General features: G+C 39.3%; 1 protein-coding gene across 1 annotated transcript in view; it reads left to right on the plus strand.

Moving 5' to 3' along the window:
• The first annotated feature begins 6,084 nt into the window (after positions 1-6,084).
• The window catches only part of LOC118840810 (cocaine esterase-like), a 47,368-nt gene continuing 32,727 nt past the window's right edge, over positions 6,085-20,725 (plus strand). Inside the window, exons 1-3 of the mRNA XM_036748161.1 lie at positions 6,085-6,342; positions 9,404-9,608; positions 15,321-15,459. Coding sequence (XP_036604056.1) covers positions 6,273-6,342; positions 9,404-9,608; positions 15,321-15,459 — 414 coding nt within the window. The 5' untranslated portion in view covers positions 6,085-6,272. The remainder of the gene's footprint in view (positions 6,343-9,403; positions 9,609-15,320; positions 15,460-20,725) is intronic.

The raw sequence follows: 20,725 nt of genomic DNA on the forward strand, positions 1-20,725 counted from the left end.
ATACCCCAAAGGTGTATCTTGTCAGCTATGTGCAGAGGATTATGATGGATGGATGGAAGGCACACAAAATTTAGGTGAGATGCATTTTTCCTCAAGGAGCTTATGATCTAATGAGGTGGGGAGGGGTAGGATACTGAGCAAATAACAGACATTTACTAAGTATGTACTAAGTGCTAGATGCTATGCCAGGAGCCAGGATCCAAATACAAAGAATGAAACAATCCCAACTTTCCAGGAGTTTATGTCTTAATGGAGCAACTAATAAGTATCTGTACAAGTTGTTAAACCTGAAAATTTGGTTGAAGGAAACAACAGAGCTATGTGATAGAAAAATTCATATTGTTTATTTATTTATCCATTTATTCCCTTTAAACATAGCAGACAGACATGATCATGGAGTGAGCCAGACAGAGTCTGACTGACTTGTACAGAATATGAACAGGTTTTATATATTTTTTTAGAACAATCACAATTCAGCATGTTACTCAAATTTATGATCTTCATGTATATTTAACCACAAGACAAAGATTTCCCTTAATGGAATAGGGTTGTAAAGAATGTTGACAAAGGTCAGTTAAAACCACGGCCCAGCATCTCTGTGTCTCATTAACATTCCATAACATAGTATATACCCATAGAATATTAAGTGAGGTGGTCTTCTCGGGATTAGGGTCTCATCCCTTAATGGCTAACAGGGGTAAGAATGTCCTTAGGTCAGTCTGATCTGGCCTTGTTGACAGAGGTAAGGGTATTTTCTGAGCAAACTTTAGAGAACAAAGAAGCCCAGGTCGTGGATCTTCTTCCATTTACTCATTAATTCAGGCTCTGGGTCTGGTTGAAATAAAAAAAATGATATAAATGGTATAATATGTTCCACAAAGCATATGAAGGGAATAAATATACCACCAGCAGAATTCACTATACTACATGATACTAGATGGGGTTGGATGGTTTTGACCAATTTTTCCATGATAGTTTTGGGCATCTGTAAAATGGAACTCAAATGGCTTCAGGGAAGTTGCCTTATTCCTCTTTGACCTGTTCAACACCAAGTCTCCAAATCCCAGGCAGGAAGAAGCTTGTTGTCATTTGCCCCCATACAATTTAATTCAATTCATTGCAACAAACATTTATTAAAAATCCACTGCACGTAGGGCATTGAGCTAGGAGCTGGGGGTATAATAAGAGAGAGAGAGAGAGAGAGAGAGAGAGAGAGAAGAAAATAATGGGAAGAAATGAAGGAAAGAATGAAGGAAAAGAATGAAAGACTCCTTGTCTTCAAGGGATTGGGAGAACACAGTATATATGTAAGTAAATACAAATTATATGCAAAATAAGACATATAGCGATAAAGATGCAGAGCTAGAGAGACAGGGACACAGACAGAGAGAAAGACGAAGAGATAGCGGCAGAGAGAGCATCAATAGGGAGAGGCAGCAGGGATGGTACCATGTACAAGGTAGAACCTGAGCTGTAATTTCAAAAAAAGTTAAAATCTCTGCCAAGAAGGATGAGAAGGGGATGCCCTCCCAGCATGGAGAAACACATGTCAAAATCTGCGAGGCAGGGGTCAGGAGTCATATAATAGCAAATTTTAGCAGGTAGCTGGGCTGGAAAGTGCCATAAAGCAGCTGGATTCTGGAGGGCTTTCAGGGATCAGGCTAAATCCACCTCAGCTCTCCATGCTGCCGCAGACAACCAGAAGCAAAACTATTCCTTCCACACTTTCTCCCACACACTCACTAAAAGGGAGCTGGGAGAGCAGTAGATAAAGAGCTGGGTTTGGAATCCTCTCACACTGAATGCACTGTCTCCTCCCAGTGCTGTTCTTTCTATCTTCACTCATGGTCAGTCACTCTAACTATTGACAAGCAGCTCAGTCTATACTCAGATAAGTCTCTAACCATTCCACAGTCCAATGACAGTCCTAGAGCTACTCCTTGCTAACCTTCAGCCTCTTAGTACAACTTTGACCTTGCATTCAAAAGTTATGGATGCTTAAGTCCCTTTGTTTGCATAGTTAAGCAAGTAGGTAGTGCAATGGCTAGAATGCTGGACCTGGAGTCAGGAAGTACTGAATTCAAATCCAACCTCCATTTAATTGTGTGACCCTGGTAAGTGGATTAACTTCTGTTTGCCTCAGTTTCCTTATTTATAAATGGACATAATAACAGTATCTACCTTTCAGACTTCTTGTGAGGATCAAATGAGACAAAACCTGTAAAGCACTTTGTAAACCTTTTATCAGACAAATGTCAGCTATTATTAGCCATTATTATTATTAATTTCATTAAACAAATGCTAGCTATTATTAGCTAATATTACTATTAATTTCAAATCATTTCCCAAAATTGTTGATCCAATTCACAGCTCCATCAACAATGCTTTAATGGACCAGTCCTTACACAACTAATTCAATATTGGGGGTATAGGGTGTTCAGGGAGAACTGCCATCACTGGTGTGATGGCTGCTGACCCCTTTTCAGGGCTGCTTTCCACCTTTGGTGTCCACCTGTTCCACCCAACTCTTATGTGTGCCTCCAAGAAGCTGTAGCATGTGCAGCAGCCACACCCTGGTAAACCATTTCATCTGATGGGCTGAACCAGGTTGAGAGTAATCAAGGAGTCTGAAACCCATTGGTGAGTTAGGTGGTGTCTTGTCTTGGTGGAATGGGCAAATGAGAACAATTTGTTCCAATGGCCATGAAGGCAGCTGAAGCAGGCGCTGTGGAGCACTTAGGGCTTGGTTAGACATCAAAGATGCCAAGGTCATACACTGCATCTTTAGCCATCACAAGTTGTATTGATTCTGTCCTGCCCCTGGACTGTGATGACTCTGGAGGAGAGAGTGAGGCCAATGATGTCATGCAAGTCTGCCTCACTTAAATCCAATTTATGCAAGAATCAAAAGACACCACCTATAACATTTTACTGTCATACTGTTATGCCCTGCCCCCCTCCAGTTTCTCCTTCTTGCCCCAGCTCACCCCACTGTTTGTACTCCCATCTCCATGGACCCCACTGTTTGTACTCCCATCTCCATGGACCCCACTGTTTGTGTCCCCATCTCCACGGAAATCTAATTGTTTTCTTTCCCTTTAAGTACCCTTTCTCTTCCCTTGCTTGGGGCTTTTCGATTTGAATAATTACTCCAAACAGTCGGGTGCTTGAATAAATCCATGTCCAAATTTATATCCGGGTCTCACTAGCCTTTTTTGGCACAACAATACCTATTTCAAAGTCCTGTGGCAATGGGTAAGTGATGAAGCAGCAGGTTTGGATACACTGCAAGCTGTAGTCACAGTCTTGTACACAGGCAGCCCAGGCCATAGGGTGGCTTCTTACAGGAAGCAGCAGTGGGATTTGGCAGCCCCCTGGGTATCTGAGCAGCCTTTTAAGGATCACACTGATCACCTTCTCATGTGAGGAAGGGGCTAGAAAAGATGCCCTAAAAATTGTCTGCTTACCCAACCCTGGCCTGATTACCATGACAAGTGGAGAATCCTACTCTGAAGTCAAAACACAAAGAAATGTACAAAAATGTCTGCAAAGATAATTCTACTCATCACTGGCACTTGGAATGTGCACACACTTATAGACCACACAAAATCCATTAGACATGAAATATGAACAGCTCTTGTTGCTCTCTTTTCAGGGTTAACCATCAATATTTGCAGAGTTTGTTCTGAGAAAGACAAACAAAATTCAACTGTATGTGCATGTTTATTTCTCTGAAAGCTGGTGTATTGTGAAAATGAGCTCCAGGCAAGATAGGCAAAGACTACCTTATATCTTCAGAGCAATTCCCTCTTACCCCTCTCTCCCTTCCTGGTTCAGGATGCCTGTGTCCTTTGTTAGCCAAAAATATAGTTTTATAAAACAAAGAGTGGGGCCCCAGGATTTCTAATTTTTGCCAACTATAAATATAGGATGTCTTAAATAAGGGGTGTTAATATAGTACCTCTAATAAGTGAGGGCAATAAAAAGATAAGGAAATGTCTGGTGGGCCATGTCCTGGGCAGAAGAATGTTCCCAGTCAGGAAAATCCAGCAGGAGGGTTTGCGTTCATTCAGAGAACAAAGCAAAACATTCCTGTTACGTCAATGCGTGCAAAGCATTATGGAAGTTTAACTCACTGTGGGTCAAAAATGTCTTTCTCCTGTTTGGCGGATCCAGGTTTCAGGCCTTTCTCAGGTAAGAGGTTGCAGCTGGCATAGGGAGGGGGTAAGCTCGTTCACATAACGTAACTGGTTTTCACTCACCAAGTCAGTCACTCTGACTACCAATTGCTATGGCTCAGACTGTATTTTACCACACCCAGACAAGGCTGTAACCGCTCCATAGGCCAGCCATAGTCTCAGTGCTTTTCTGACTTTCTATGACCTCCTGTATACACTGTGACTCTCTTCCCCAGCTGCCTAGAGGCAGCAAGGTGGTACAGTGGTTAGAGCAATGGGTTGGGAGTCAAGAAGACCTCAGTTCAAATCTGGTCTCAGATGCTTACCAGGTGCATGACCCTGGGCAGTTTCCTCAACTGTCTCAACCTTAAAATAGGGGAGATAACAATAGCATGTAATTCCCAGGGGAGTTCTGAGGATCAAATGAGATACTTGTAAAGTATTAACTCAAGGTCTGGTACATAGTAGCTTCTTAAAATGGCTGTTTCCATCTTTCTAAACCCTTGATTTTACAGATGGGAAAACTGAGGGTAGGAGGGCCTCTTCCTTTCCCCTTTCTATCCACTTTTAGTTCTAACCACATTCTACCTTGGCAGGAATTGGCTATGATTGAGTACATTTAATGGCATCGAGCCCCTAATGGATCCATTGAAAGAGATTCCCACTTCCCTAGGAAGGTTCTTGGAGCCATGTTGTGTATTTACTTGGGGCTTCATTGGCAGATCCAAGTGCTCAATAGGAGAGTGGGTGGAGACTGGCCCAACAAGAAAGCCTCAGGATGAAAAGATATCTGAGAAGCTATCTAGAACCACTTCTACCTGGACAAGAACCATCCTCTGTAACATACCTGAGAAGTGGTCATGCAGGGACTAGTGTGGAATGATCACTGTGGAGATCTTGCCTCATACCTTTTAAGAATTTGAATCACATTGGTTTGATGAGGGTAAAAGCACCCTTGGTCTTAACACTTGAAAGATCATAATGAGAAGGAGGGATTAGACTTGGCCTGTTTGATTCCCAAATGGCAGGACCAGCAAGATTGGGGGGATGTTGCAAAGAGACAAAATTAGGCCTGATGCCAGGAAAGATGTACTAAGGAATGGGTGGCCTGTATAGGTGCTGGGCTCTGCCTGATGGGAGCCTTTGAAACCTCCATTTTAAGGAGCAGGCCCTAGCCAAAAGTGTCTTCATTCCTCTCTATACCATGTTCCTTACTCTCTTGATACTTTCTGAATGGTGCCTTCTTCTCTTCCCCTTTCTTCTGCCCCTCCCCCATCGTTTAATATACTGTTTCCCTCCATCAGAACGTAAGCTCCCAGAGGACTGTCTTTCTGCTGGTATTTATATTCCCAGAGTTTAGCACTATGTGTTCAAATGCTGCCTCACATACTTTGTAGCTGTATGACCCTGGGGAAGTCACTTGACCCTGTTGGCTTCAGTTTCTTCATTTGTAAAGTGAGCTGGAGAAGGAAATGGCAAACCACTTCAGTATCTTTGCTAAGGAGACCCCAAATGGGGTCAGGAAGAAAAACCAATGACCTGAAGAGCTTCAAGGGGGAAAGGTCATAGAAATCACCAGAGACTGGGGGGGGGGGAGGGTGGTTAGGTTGTGTAATTTGAATTTTGACCCTTAACACTTCAGCTGAAGTGGTAGGGGCAGCACTAACTGGCTTTTGTGAACCCATTATCAAATTTGCCTCTCTGAAATCAGAAAATCCTGCAATTCAGGGCTTGATTCATCATTTTGTTGATTATATAGACTTAAGAAAGTATTGGAAACAATGTTACTAATAGAGATTATATTTAAGAGTGTGTCATGGATATATTTGGTTTTTTTTCCCTGAGAGCTTGTTATTATACACATACCAGCATGTTGCTACTGTATAGACAGATTTTCAGATCTGTCTTTAGCCTTTAGAGATTCAATCTAAAAATTTTTTTTCAAACACATCTAAGACAAGTTATGAGGAGGTAGTGCTTTAAGGACCTCTTAGCCCAGTTTCCTTGGAGTGCCCTTTGATCCAGTTCTTTTTGTATTAAAGGATAGGCCTGGCATCTGATTTGGCATAACCTGATAGCTGTGCTGAGAGAAAGATGTGGAAGACTTCCCTGCTGCCCAAGGTCCTGACTTTGGAGATATTGGGCCTCCTGATTCAAGTCCCAGGTAAGCAGCTGTGCCAGGCTGACCCAGATTAGGGAATGATTTCTGGGAGGACATGGGAGGAGTTCTTTGATTTTCTCATTCGAGATATGGGGCTCGTGCATTTTTTTTTCTCTTGTTGACCTCACTGAATGATTGGGTTGGGTGGGCTGGGGCTGAAGGATTATTGCTAGTTTGATTTCAGGGGGTGAAACTAGGTTTACTGCTGAGAAATTGATGCCCTCTCTGTGTAGGTTATATATATGAAAACTTCTATCAGCTTCTGATAGGATGGGGAGGGAGGGAAAGGTGAGTCATTTTCAAGGAGGTTGACAACAGTGAAGATTGAGGGGAGGATCTTTTTAGACTGGAAATAGGATCTCTTCATTTTCATGAGAAAATGTGGCACAGTTTACTTCTTTATCTCCTTCCTTTCTTCCTTCCTTCCTTCCTTCCTTTCTTCCTTCCTTCCTTCCTTCCTTCCTTCCTTCCTTCCTTCCTTCCTTCCTTCCTTCCTTCCTTCTTTCCTTCCTTTTACATTTTTTTTTCCAATTACATGTAAATATAATTTTCAACATTCATTTGTTATAAGATTTTGAGTTTCAAATTTTTTCTTCTCTCCTTCTTCCCCCCCCCCCAAGATGGCAAGCAATCTGATATAGGTTATACATTTGGAATAATGTAAACATATACCCACATTAGTCATATTGTGAAAGCAGAAGAACAACAGGGAAAAGTCACCAAAAAAGTGAAAATAGCAAGCTCTGATCTGCATTCGTATTCCATAATTCTTTCTCTGCGTATGGATAGCAATTTTTCTATCATGAGTCTTTTGTAATTGTCTTGGATCATTGTATTGCTGAAGAGAGCTGAGTCATTCATAGTAAATCATTGTATAATTTTGCAATTACTATGGACAATGTTCTCTTGTTTCTGTTCATTTCAGTTTTTCTGAAATCTGTCTGCTCATCATTTCTCAGTATTCAATTACATTCATATTCCACAACTTTAGCTATTCCCCAACTGATGGACATGCCCACAATTTCCAAGTCTTTGGCACCACAAAAAGAGTTGCTATAAACATTTTTGTACCTGTGGGTCTGTTCCCCTTTTTGAGATCTCTTTGGGATACAGACAATGTTGTATTATTCCTATAATTGTCTAACTACTAGTGTTTTAGAACATTTTTTTATGGCTATAGGTAGTTTTAATTTCACCTTTGGAAACTGACTGTTCATACACTTTGGCTATCTATCAGTTGGGGAAGGACTTGTATTCTGATACATTTGACTCAGTTCTCTATGTATTAGAGAAATGAGGCCTTTATCAGAAACACTTGATGTAAAAATTGTTTCCCATTTTTCTCCTTTTGGTCTAATCTTGATTGTGTTTGTTTTGTTTGTGCAGAACCTTTAAATTTATCATAATGGAAAAGATCTATTTTGCATTTTATGCTATTCTGTAGCTCTTGTTTGATCATAAATTCTTCCCTTCTCTATAGATCTGACAGGTAAATTATACCTTGCTCTCCTAATTTTTTTTTATGGTATGCCCCTTTATATCTAAATCATCTTGGTATGTGATGTGAGATGTTGGTCTATGGCTAGTTTCTGCCATACTGTTTTCCAGTTTTCCCAGCAGTTTTTATCAAATAGTGAGTTCGTATCCCAGAGACTGGAGGCTTTGGGTTATTTCTTTGTTTTGATCCTCCCAAACCACTATTTTTATACAAGAGAAACTGAAACCCGCCTGATGTATGTTAAAGTCACTCCCTTGCATTTCATATTGGGCTACCGATATTTGATATTTGATCTCCTTAGTTAAAAGGGGAGTGCTAGTCTTTCAAAAGTATGCCTGATCCTTGTTCTTCTGATCCAAGAAGAGTGTGGCCATGTGCCCTGACAGTTCAGCAGTCTGTAGCTCTTGGTCTCTAGGATGGGAATCTGGGAGGAACCTTAAGGATCAATGAACTCAATTCCCTTTGTACTTTTTTCCCATTTAATCAAAGAGGAGAAACAGGCTTAGGGAAGGGAAAGGAATTGTACCAAGTTCTCACAGGCAGTAAATGGGAGAACTGTGATTAGAACCCCTATCCTCTGGGCCCAAGTCTGTGCATCCAGCCTTATCACCTACTACTCTATTCACATTTGTTGTGTTGTTGTTCAGTCGTTTTTCAATCATGTCTGACTTTTGGTGATTCCATTTGGGGTTTTCTTGGCAAAGATACTGGAATTGGTTTGCCATATCCTTCTCCAGTTCATTTTACAGATGAGGAAAGTGAGAGCAAACAGGTGAAATGACTTGTCCAGGGTCACAGGGCTTGTAAGTATCTGAGGATGAATTTGAACTCAGGAAGATGAGTCTTCCTGACACATACTGTAGCCCAATGTAACCATTTTCCATCTGCCTTTCTTCTCCTCCCATCTTCTGTCTCCCTTCTTTGTCTGTTGTCATTGTCATGCCTGGAAAGCACTTTCCCCAGTCTAGTTCTGTTGAAGATTGTACATTAAAGACCCAGGGTGGTTCTGCCACTTGTTTCAGAGCTTTTCCTGACCCTCCTCATGTATTTTCCTAGCTCTTTACCAGGAACTCTCTTTTATGCCTCTCCCTTGTATTCCTAGTTATTGGTGCATAGGTCATTGTTCTCTAGGAAAATGCAAATTCCTGCTATTTTATCCTCAATTTGGAACTGAGGGCATTGCCCATAGTAGGTGCTTGTTAAGTCTTTGTTCAATTGCATTGTACTGATAAACTGTATGCCACTGATTATTAGCTCTGTGGTTCCCTAAGCTGGGCTGGTGGTGGGATGGGGAGCAGTTGCTTTGATCTTGAGACTCCGGATCCCCAAAGCTGGACAGCTCCTGAGTCAGTGGCAGAGCTATCTAAAAGTGCCAATGGTCTTTCTCTGGAGTAAGTTCCTCACTGCTGGAGATTTTTAAGCAAAATGAAAAGAATCATGGCATAAATAGGAGGAGGCTTGCATTCCCTTCTAATGAAAAGAAAGGTTGTTGTGGGGGATGTAGAGGAGGCATTTGGACATCAGTTCAGCCATCTGTCCCTGAGGATTTCTCTCCTCTGTTCACAGGGCATCATGCAGATGACCTCATCAGGACCACTGAATTTGGACAGATCCAAGGGACTCAAATCAGTATCAAGGAGATTGACAAAGGTGTCAATGTTTTCCTGGGAATCCCCTTTGCCAAACCCCCTGTGGGGGCCCTGAGGTTTTCTCCTCCACAACCACCAGATTCATGGAGCAATGTGAGAGATGCAACTGCTCATCCACCCTCGTAAGCACCTTCCTCTCCTTTTCTTACCGGATAAGGTAAACACACAGTCATGTCTTACCTACATTTTGTCTCTGTGTGCTCTGCATACAGTAGACATTTGTTAAATATTCATTGAAGGAATAAATGTTCCCTGGGCTGTGAGGCCTCAAGTAATTGCTTCATGATAATAGATCACATTTATTTGGACTTGAGAGAATGACTTCAGGAATATACTGTGAGGGAGTTATAACTATTTCTACAGATAGGAAAACAAATGCTAACAGAGATGAGAGGCAGCTAGGTGACTCAGTGGACAGAATTCTGCACCTGGAGTCAGAAAATTCTAAGTTCAAATTTGGTCTCAGATGTTTCTTAGCTGTGTGACCCTGGCTAAGTCACTTAACCCTTGTTTGCACTCAGTTTCCTCATCTGTAAGGTGAGCTAGAGAAGGAAACAGCAAAGCACTACAGTACCTCTGCCAAGAAACCTCATATGGAATCATGATGGGTCAGCCAGAACTGAACAACAATAGAGACTAAGTGAATCACCCAAGGTCACAAAGTTAATAAATAACAAAGCCAGAACTCAGAGACTGATAGGCTCAGATAGGAAGGGGAGACCTTAGAGGTCATTAAATCTGACCACTTGTTTTGTTTTTTAAGCAGTTTGATGTCTTTTGCTTTGAGGACCACACTTATTTCCTATTCCGTACTCTGGCCTATCTCCTACCCTCTACCATAATGCTCCTCTGGAACAAAGACAATCCCCCTAACACAGTGGCCCCCCGTGCTGCTCTTGGTAAAATGCTCCTAGTTCTGGTCTGTCCTGCTCTGGCTTGACCTTCATTGATCTGCAGGTGGTTTTCTGATTCCTCTCATTCATCCTCTTACAATGCAACAACATTTCATGACATTCACACACTAGGATGTGTTCAGCTCTTCGCCTTTTGGTAATATCTATTTGGTTTCCAAGTCTTTTTCCTTTGCCTATTTTCTTTTTTTAAATTTATTTTTTATTTTTGATTTACAATACTCAGTTCCACAAATTTTTGATTTCCAAATTTATTCCCCTCCCTCTCCTCTCCCCTCCCCCCGCAAGATGGCATGCAATCTGATATAGGTTCTACGTATACCTTCACATTCAACTTATTTATGTAACAGCCAAGTTGTAAAGAAAAATTATGACCAATGGAATGAATCATGAGAAAGAAGAAACAAAACCTAAAAAGAAGAAAAAAGGGAAAAAAAGAGAGCAAATAGTTTGCATCAATCTGCATTCAGACTCCATAATTCTTTCTCTGGATATGGTTAGCTTTTTCCATCATGAGTCTTTTAGAGATGTTTTTGAACCTTCTATTGCTGAGAAGAGCCAAGTCTATCAAAGTTAGTCATCACAGATAATGTGTGTCTGTAATTGTATATAATGTTTTCCTGGTTCTGCTCCCCTCACTCAGCATCATATCATGTAGGTCTGTCCAGGTTATTATGAAGTCCATCTGCTTCTCATTTCTTATAGCACAATAGTATTCCATTACATTCACATACTACAACTTATTTAGCCATTCCCCAATTGATGGGCATGCCCTTGATTTCCAATTCTTTGCCACCACAAAAAGAGCTGCTATAAAAATTTTTGTACATATGAGTCCATTTCCCACTTCTATGATCTCTTTAGGATACAGCCCTAGAAGTGGTATTGCTGGGTCAAAAAGTATGCACATCTTTATAGCCCTTTCCTCATAGTTCCAAATTGCTCTCCAGAATGGCTAGATCGGCTCACAACTCCACCAACAATGTAACAGTATTCCAGTTTTCCCACATCCTTCCCAACATTTATGATTTTCCTATTTTGTCATGTTGGCCAATATGACAGGAGAATGTGATACCTAAGAGTTGTTTTGATTTGCATTTCTCTAATTAATAGTGATTTAGAGCATTTTTCATATGCCTATAGATATCTTTAATATCTCCCTCTGAAAACTGCCCATTCATATCCTGAAAAGGACACATTGACTATTTCTTCCTTTCTGCATTGGATTGAGAGGTTTTCATGCCCTAGTACGTGGTCACTTTTTGTGTATGTGCCATGTAGCACTGAGAAAAAAAAGTATCCTTTTTATCCCTATTTAGTTTTCTCCGGAGGTCTATCATATCTACCTTTTCTAAAATTCTATTCAACTCTTTGACTTTTTTCTTGTTTATTTTGAGGTTAGATTTATCAAGTTTAGAGAGGGGGAGGTCAAGGTCCCCTACTAGTATAGTTTTACTGTCTTATTTCTTCCTGTAACTCCCCTAACTTTTCTAAGAATTTAGATGCTATAACACTTGGAGCATATGTGTTAAGTAATGATAGTACTTCATTGTCTGTGGTGCCTTTTAGCAAGATACAGTTTCCTTCCTTATCTCTTTGAATTAGATCTATCTTTGCTTTTGCTTTGTCTAAGATTAAGATTGTTACCTCTGCTTTTTTTTTTACTTCAGCTGAAGCATAATATAGTTTACTCCAGCCTTTTACCTTTACCCTGTATGTATCCCTCTGTTTCAAATGTGTTTCTTGTAAACAACATATTGAAGGATTTTGGTTTTTAATCCATTCCACTATCTGCCTTTGTTTTATGGGAGAGTTCATCTCATTCACATTCACAGTTATGATCACTATCTGTTTTTTTTCCATCCCATTCCCTCCCCCCATTTATGTTTTTATTTCTCCCTTCTCCCTTCTCCTCCTCAAAAGAGTTTTGCTTTTGACCACCTCCTCTCTCCATATTCCCTCCCTTTCAGCCCCACCCATCTCCCTTATAAGCACCCACTCTTTTTCTTTCCCCTTTCTCCTCTTACTGCCTGTAGGACAAGTTTTATTTTTATATTTAACAGAGTATGTTATTTCTTCCTTGAAGCAAATCTGATGAGAGTAAAGCTCAAACACTGCCCTTCTGCCTTCTTTCCCTCTAGTATATGTTTTTGTACCTCTTCATGTGATGTAATTTATCCTTTTCTGCCTCCTATTCTGCCTACCTCTTCTCCCATTACAATCCCTTTTCATCCCTTAATTAAGTTTTTTTTATCATCACATCAGTTAATTTATACCCACACCCTGTCCGTGTATATCCCTTTTAGATGTCATACTAACTATACCGTTCTCAAAATTAGCAAATATCCTCCTCCCACGTAGGGATGTAAACAGTTTGCTCTTGTGAAATAACAAGGTTTCTCCCATTTTTTAAATAATTTTTTCCCATGTTTACCTTTTTATCCCTGTCTAGAGTCTTGCATTCAAAGATCAAATTTTCCATTGAGCTCTGGCCTTTTCATCAGGAAGGTCTGGAATTCTCTTGTTTCATTGAATGTCCACCTCCTTGCCTGAAAGATTATGCTCAATGTTCATGGATAGTTGATCCTTGGTTGTAGTCCAAGCTCCTTTGCCTTTTGGAATATCATATTCCAATCCCTCTGATCTTTTAATGTTGAAGCTGCTAGGTCCTGTGTGATCCTGACTGTAGTTCCATGATATTTGAATTGTTTCTTTCTGGATGCTTGCAGTATTTTCTCCTTGACCTGATAATTCTGGAATTTGGCTACAATATTCTTTGGAGTTTTCAGTTTGGGATCTCTTTCAGGGAGTGATGGGTGGATTCTTTTGATGACTACTTTATCCTCTGGTTCTAGGATATCAGGGCAGTTTTCCTGAATAAGTCCTTGAAAGATGTTGTCCAGACTCTTTTTTAGATCATGGCTTTCATGTGGACCAATCATTCTTAAATTATCTCTCCTGGATGTATTTTCCCTGTCAGTTGTTTTTTCAGTGAGATATTTTGCATTTTTTTCATCCTTTAGATTTTGTTTGACTGATTCTTGATGCCTCATAGAGTCATTAGCTTCTACTTAAAAGATTCTAATTTTTAACAGATTATTTTCTTCAGATAGCTTCTGTATCTCTCTTTCTATTTGGTCAATTTTACTTTTCAAGGATTCATTTTCTCTTGTTAGATTCTGTAGTTTTTCTTTTCCCTCTCTAATTTGGCTTTTAAAATCCTCTTTGAGTTCTCCCAGGAGGGCATTTTGGGCTTGAGACCAGATCATATTCCCTTTTGAGTTTTCAGATGTGGGTATATTGCCAATGCTCTCCTCTTCTGAATTCATATCACAATCTTCTCTTTCCCCATAATATGATTCAATGGCTTTTTTTTTTTTTACTTTTTTAGCTTGCTTGTTCGTGGTATTTGTTTTTTCTTGTCTTTTTAAGTGGATGTCTGCTTCTGCAGGCCAGGGGGCTCTGTGCCAAACTTCTTGTGTTGGGAGCTAGGTGCCTGGCTACTGGCTTTGTGTACTGTGGCCTCTGGTTTTATCAGCTAGAAGCTATATACTGCTGCAGCTCATCTGATGCTGAGATGAAGTTGGCTGATGAGTTCCCAGGATCGAGGCCCAGTGAAGTCTTTCTGAGTTTCTCCTGGGTGTCACAGTGTGAGGTATGGGGGATGGGTGGTCTGGTTGATGGAAGTCTCCTCTTTTCCCAAGGCATGGATGGTTTCAGTTGTAGGTCTGCAGTGTTGTCTGCCAATTCCCCTGGCTGTGAAAAGGCACACCTGGGGTCCTAGGGATGGTGCTTGCTGGATCCACTGCCCTGGAGCTCAGAACTCCTGCTGGTCTGCTAAGGTGGGCCTCGCTGGGATGCCTGTCTTCCTCCATTAGTCTCCCTCCATCACCACAAATGGGGTTCTCCTTAGCTTCCTGAGCTAAAAAATTACTGAACTCCCACTTCTGGTTCCTCTATTCCAGGGTTTCTCCTAGGGAAGTATTCTCTGGGTTATTCAAGGGATGGACTAGAGCTCTTAGAGTTTTCTGGGTCATCATGGCTCCCAGAATTTCAAGAAGGTGAGTTTTAGACCTTTAGACTGTGGGCTGATAGCTCCAGGAGAGGCTGCTGCAGCTGCAGGCTCTGTGCTTCTGTCTCACCTAGCTCCAACAGACTCCAGTCCTGTGCCAAGAGGCCTGTGGATCACCACTGCAGTAGGCAGACTGGGCCTGTTCCCATTCCAGTCTGGTGCTCTGGTATGGTCCAGGGTGGTTCTGCGTGCCCAGTGCTCTTCCAGACCGGTACAACAGATCCCTCTCTTTCTGGACTCTCCTGGCTTGAAAATCTGCCACACTCTGTCTCCTAGTGGATTCTACCTCTCTCAGAACTGTTCAGATTCACTTCTTAAGAGGTATCTGAAAGAATTTGAGAGAGCTCAAGTATGTCCCTATGTTCACTCTGCCATCTTGGCTACACCTGCAGTTTCCAAGTTTTTCTAAGTTTAAAAAATGCTTTGTTTCCAGCTTAATAATTGTGAACAAACCCAAACATATCAATAAGAAATGAACAAGAAAAAAGACTCTATTGGAAGTGGTGAAATATTGGCAAGTCACTGCAGCTCTGCCTGCCTCAGTTTCCTCATCTGTAAAATAGGGATAATATGGGGCAGAGAGGTGGCACAGTGAATAGCTCACTGGCCCTGGAATCAGGAAGACTTGAGTTCAAATCTGGCCTCAGATACTTGACACTTACTAGCCATGTGACCTTGGAGAAGTCACTTAAACCCAATTGCTTCACCTGCCCCCTCCAAAAAAAGTAGGGGTATTAATAACACCTACCTATCCAGGGTATTGTGAAAGTCAAACCTCAAAAGCACGCAATTATAATTATTATTATTCTCATATGATTCTATTCAGATGGATCATCTCTTACGTTTTCTAGGTGTTTGCAGAATTTCACTTTTCTAGAAAGAATGGCAATGGTCATGAAAGGAAACATCTCCACAACTGCCATTTCTGAAGACTGTTTGTACCTCAATATCTATGTTCCTGTCTTTGCAAAGGAGGGGGCCAGATTGCCGGTAAGCAAGATTTCTATATCTTCCACAGAGGGATGAGAATCCTAGGGCATCAGAACTGGGTGCGACTTGGAGGTCACCTCTTCCCACCAGCATGAGAACAGTCACTGTCTCTAAATATCCATGACTAGTCATCTAGCCTTCACTTAAGTTGTCCGGGTCAGGGAGCTCACTACTTTTTTTTAATCTTTTTTTTAAACTTCATTAACTTTTAACTTAAACACTCAGTTCCACAAGTTTTTGGGTTCCAAATTTTCTTCCCTTTCCACTCCTCCCAAACCCCCAAGATGGCATATAATCCAATGTAGGTTCTACATATACCTTCACGTTGAACTTGTTTACCTAATAGCCCAGTTGTAATGAAGAATTATAACCAATGGAAAGAATCATGAGAACAGAGAAACAAAACACAAAAAAGGTGGGCGGGGGGGGGTGGGGGAAAAGATGGAGCAAAAAGTTTGCCTCAATATGCATTCAGACTCCATAATTCTTTCTTTGGATGTCCATAGCTATTTACATCATGCGACTTTTGGAACTGTCTTTGAACCTTGCATTAATGAGACGAGTCAAGTCTTTTGAAGTTAGTCCTTACAGATACTGTGTGTCTGTAATGGTGTATAATGATCTCCTGGTTCTGCTACCCTCACTCAGCATCAGTTCATATAAGTTATTCTAGGTTATAATGAAGTCTGTCTGCTCCTCATTTTTTATGGCACAATAGTATTCCATTATATTCATATACCACAATTTGTTTAGCTATTCCCCAATTGATGGGCATCCCCTTGATTTCCAATTCTTTGCCACCACAAAAAGAGCTGCTATAAATATTTTTGTACATATGGGTTCCTTTCCCATTCATATGATCTCTTTGGGATATAACCCTAGAAGTGATATTGCTGGGTCAGACGGTATGCACATTTTTATAGCCCTTTGGGCACAGTTCCAAATTGCTCTCTAGAAGAACCGGATCACTTCACAACTCTGCTAACAATGTAATAATGTTCCAATTTTCCCACATCATCTCCAGCATTTATCATTTTCTTGTTTTGTCATGTTAGTCAATAGGAGAGATGTGGTACCTAAGAGTTGTTTTGATTTGCATTTCTCTAATCAATAGTGATTTAGAGTTTTTTCATATGCCTATAGATATCTTTAATTTCTTCCTCTGAAAACTGCCTGTTTATATCCTTTGGTCTTTTGTCAATTGTCGAATGACTTGTAGTCTTATAAATTTGGCACAGTTCCCTGTATATTTTAGAGATGAGGCCTTTATCAGAGACACCAGTTGTAAAGATTTTCTCCCAATTTTCTGCTTCCCTCCTTATCTTGGTTGCATTGGCTTTGTTTATGCAAAAACTTTTCAATTTAATATAATCAAAATTATCCATTTTGCATTTTGTAATGCTCTCTATCTCTTGTTGGGTCATGAATTCTTATGTTTCCCATAAATCTAACAGGTAAACTAGTCCTTGCTCTCCCAAATTGCTTATAGTATCAGCCTTTATTCCTAAATCATGAACCCATTTTGACTTTATTTTGGCATACAGTGTAAGAAATTCATCTATGCCCAGTTTCTGCTATACCATTTCCCAATTTTCCAAGCAGTTTTTATGAAATAGTGAATTCTTAGCCCGGAAGCTGGATTCTTTGCATTTATCAAAGAGTAGATTGCTATAATCATTGAGTACTGTGTCTTGTGTACCTAATCTATTCCATTGATCCACCACTCTGTTTATTAGCCAGTACCAAATAGTTTTGATGACTGTTGATTTATAGTACAGTTTAATATCTGGTATGGGTAGGCCACCTTCCCTAGCATTTCTTTTCATTAATTCTCTTGATATTCTGGACCATTTGTTCTTCCAGATGAATTTTGTTATTATTTTATCCAGCTCTGTAAAATAAGTTTTTGGTAGTTTGATTGGTATGGCACTGAATAAATAAATTAATTTAGGTAAAAATTGTCATTTTTATTATATTAGCTCAATCTAATCACAAGGAACTGATGTTTTCCCATTTATTTAGATCTGACTTTATTTTTGTGAACAGTGTTTAATAATTATGCTCATATAGGCCCTGGCTTTGTCTTGGCAGATAGAAACCCAAATATTTTATAGTGTCTGCAGTAACTTTAAATGGAATTTCTCTTTTGATCTCTTGCTGTTTGACTTTGTTAGTAATCTATAGGAATGGCAAGGATTTACATGGGTTTATTTTATATCCTGCAACTTTGCTAAAGTTATTTATTATTTCAAGTAGTTTTTTAAACTTAATTCTCTAGAATTCTCTAAGTAAATTATCACATCATCTGCAAAGAGTGATAACTTAGTTTCTTCTTTGCCTATTCCAATTTCTTCAATTTCTTTTTCTTCCCTTACTGCTAAACCTAACATTTCTAGTACGAAATTGAAAAATAGGGGTGATAATTGACATCCTTGTTTCACCCCTGATCTTCTTGGAAATGCATCTAGCTTATCCCCATTACATATAATGCTTACTGATGGTTTTAGGTAGATGCTACTTATTTTTAAAGAAGACTCCATTTATTCCTATGCTTTCTAGTATTTCTAATAGGAATGGTGTTGTATTTTTGTCAAAAGCTTTTTCTGCATCTATTGAGATAATTGTATATTTTCTGCTAGTTTTGTTGTTGATATGATTAATTATGTTGATAGTTTTCCTAATATTGAACCAGCCTTTCATTCCTGGAATAAATCCTATTTGATCATAGTGCATTATTGTCATGATAAGTTGCTGCAATCTCTTTGCTAATATTTTATTTAAAATTTTTGCATCAAAATTCATTAGGGAAATTCATCTATAGTTTTCAGTCTCTGTTTTGATTCTTCCTGGTTTAGGTATTAGTACCATATTTGTGTCATTAAAAGAATTTGGTAGGACTCCTTTTTCACTTGTTTTCCCAAATAGTTTATAAAGTATGGGAATTAATTGTTGTTTAAATGTTTGATAGAATTCACATGTAAAACCACCTGGCCCTGGAGATTTTTCCCTAAGGAGTTCATTGATGGCTTGCTCAATTTCTTTTTCTGAGAGGGGTTATTTAGGTATTTTACTTCCTCTTCTGTTAACCTGGGCAATTTATATTTTTGTAAATATTCATTCATTTCCCTTGGTTTGTCACATTTATCAGCATAGAGTTGGGCAAAATAATTCCTAATTATTGTTTTAATTTCCTCTTCATTGAAAGTGAATTCACCCTTTTCATTTTTGATACTGGTAATTTGGTTTTCTTCTTTCTTTTTTGTTAAATCAAATTGACCAAAGGTTTATGGATTTTATTGGTTTTGTCATAAAACCAGCTTTTATTTTTATTATTAGTTCAATAATTTTCTTGATTTCAATTTTATTAATCTCTCCTTTGGTTTTCAGTATTTCTCATTTGGTATTTAATTGGGGATTTCTAATTCATTCTTTTTCTACCTTTTACAGTTGTGTGCCCAATTCATTGATCTCCTATTTATCTATTTTATTCACGTAAGCATTTAGAGATATAAAACTTCCCCTAAGAACTGCTTTTGCTGCATTCCATAAGTTTTGATATGTTGTCTCATTCTTGAAGTTAGATTTATCAAGTTCAGAGAGGGGAGTTGAGGTCCTCCACTAGTATAGTTTTGCTCTCTCTTGCTGTAACTCCTTTAAGTTCTCTAAGAATTTATATGATGTAACACTTCACACATATATTTTAAGTAATCATATTGCTTCATTGTCATTGGTGCCTTTTAGCAGGATTCTGTGTCCTTCCTTATCTCTTTTAATTAGCTCTATCTTTCATTTTGCCTTTTCTGAGATTAGGATTGCTACTCTTATTTTTTTTTCCTTCAGCTGAAGCATATTATAGTCTAGTCCAGCCTTTTACCTTTACACTGTGTATATCTCCCTGTTTGAAATGTGTTTCCTGTAAACAACATATTGTAGGATTATGGTTTTTAATCCATTCTGCTATCCATCTCCATTTTATCGGAGAGTTCATCCCATTTACATTCACAGTTATGATTACTATCTGTGTCTTTTTCTCCATCCTATTCCCCACCCCCCTCCCATTTATTCTTTTATTTCTCCCTTCTCCCTTCCGCTCATCAAAAGAGTTTTGCTTTTGACCACTGTCTTCCTCAATTTTCCCTCCCTCTTGATTCCTCTCCCTTATCTTATCCTTTTCCCCTTGCTACTTCTTCCCTCCCTTCTATCCACTTTCCCTTTTTTTCCTCTTTCCCCTCCTACTGCCTGTAGGACAGGTTTGATTTCTGTACTTATCAGAGTATGTCATTCCCTCCGATGAGAGTAAAGCTCAAACACTGCTTCTTCATGTGACTTAATTTACCCTTTTCTATTTCCTCCTTACCTCTTCTCCCAGAACAATCCCTTTGCACCCCCCAATTGTGTTTTTTATCATGACATCAGTTAATTTATAGTGACAGCTTCAGTCTATGTATATCCCTTTCAATTGTCATAACTGTACAATTCTCAAGATTGACATATGTAACACAAAAATCAATAATATAATCCTATATAAGGATGTAAACAATTTTCCCTTATTGAACAACAGAGGTTTGTTTCATTTTTCCCCATCTTTACCTTTTTATGTCTCTCTTGAGTTTTGTATTTGAAGATTAAATTTTCTATTGAGCTCTGGTCTTTTCATCAGGAAGATCCAGAAGTTCCTTATTTCATTGAATATCCATCTTCTTGCTCAAAAACTTATGCTAAATTTTGCTGGGTAGTTGATCTTTGGTTGTAGTCCAAGCTCCTTTGCCTTTTGCAATATCATATTCCAATTTCTCCTGTCTTTTATAGTAGAAGCTGCAAGATTCTGCCTGATCCTGTCTATAGTTCTGTGACATTTGAATTGTTTTTTTTCTGACCACTTGCAGTATTTTATCTTTAGACCTGATAATTCTGGAATTTAGCTACAATATTCCTTGGAGTTTTCAATTTATGATCCATTTTAGGAGGTGATCGGTGGATTCTTTTGATGACTATTTTACCCTCTGATTCTTGGGCCTTGAGGAACTTATCCTTAATGATTTCTTGAAAAATACTCTCCAGACTCTTGTTTTCATCATGGCTTTCCAGTAGGCCAATAATTCTAGGATTATCTCTCCTGGATCTATTTTCCAGGTCAATTGTTTTCCCAATCAGATATTTAACATTTTTTTCTATTTTTTTATTCTTTTGATCTTGTTGGACTTATTCTTAGTGTCTCATAGAGTCATTAGGTTCTACTTGCCTAATTGTAACTTTTAGCACATAG

This window comes from Trichosurus vulpecula, chromosome 3 (assembly GCF_011100635.1).
Source record: "Trichosurus vulpecula isolate mTriVul1 chromosome 3, mTriVul1.pri, whole genome shotgun sequence".
Classification (NCBI taxonomy): Eukaryota; Metazoa; Chordata; class Mammalia; order Diprotodontia; family Phalangeridae; genus Trichosurus; species Trichosurus vulpecula.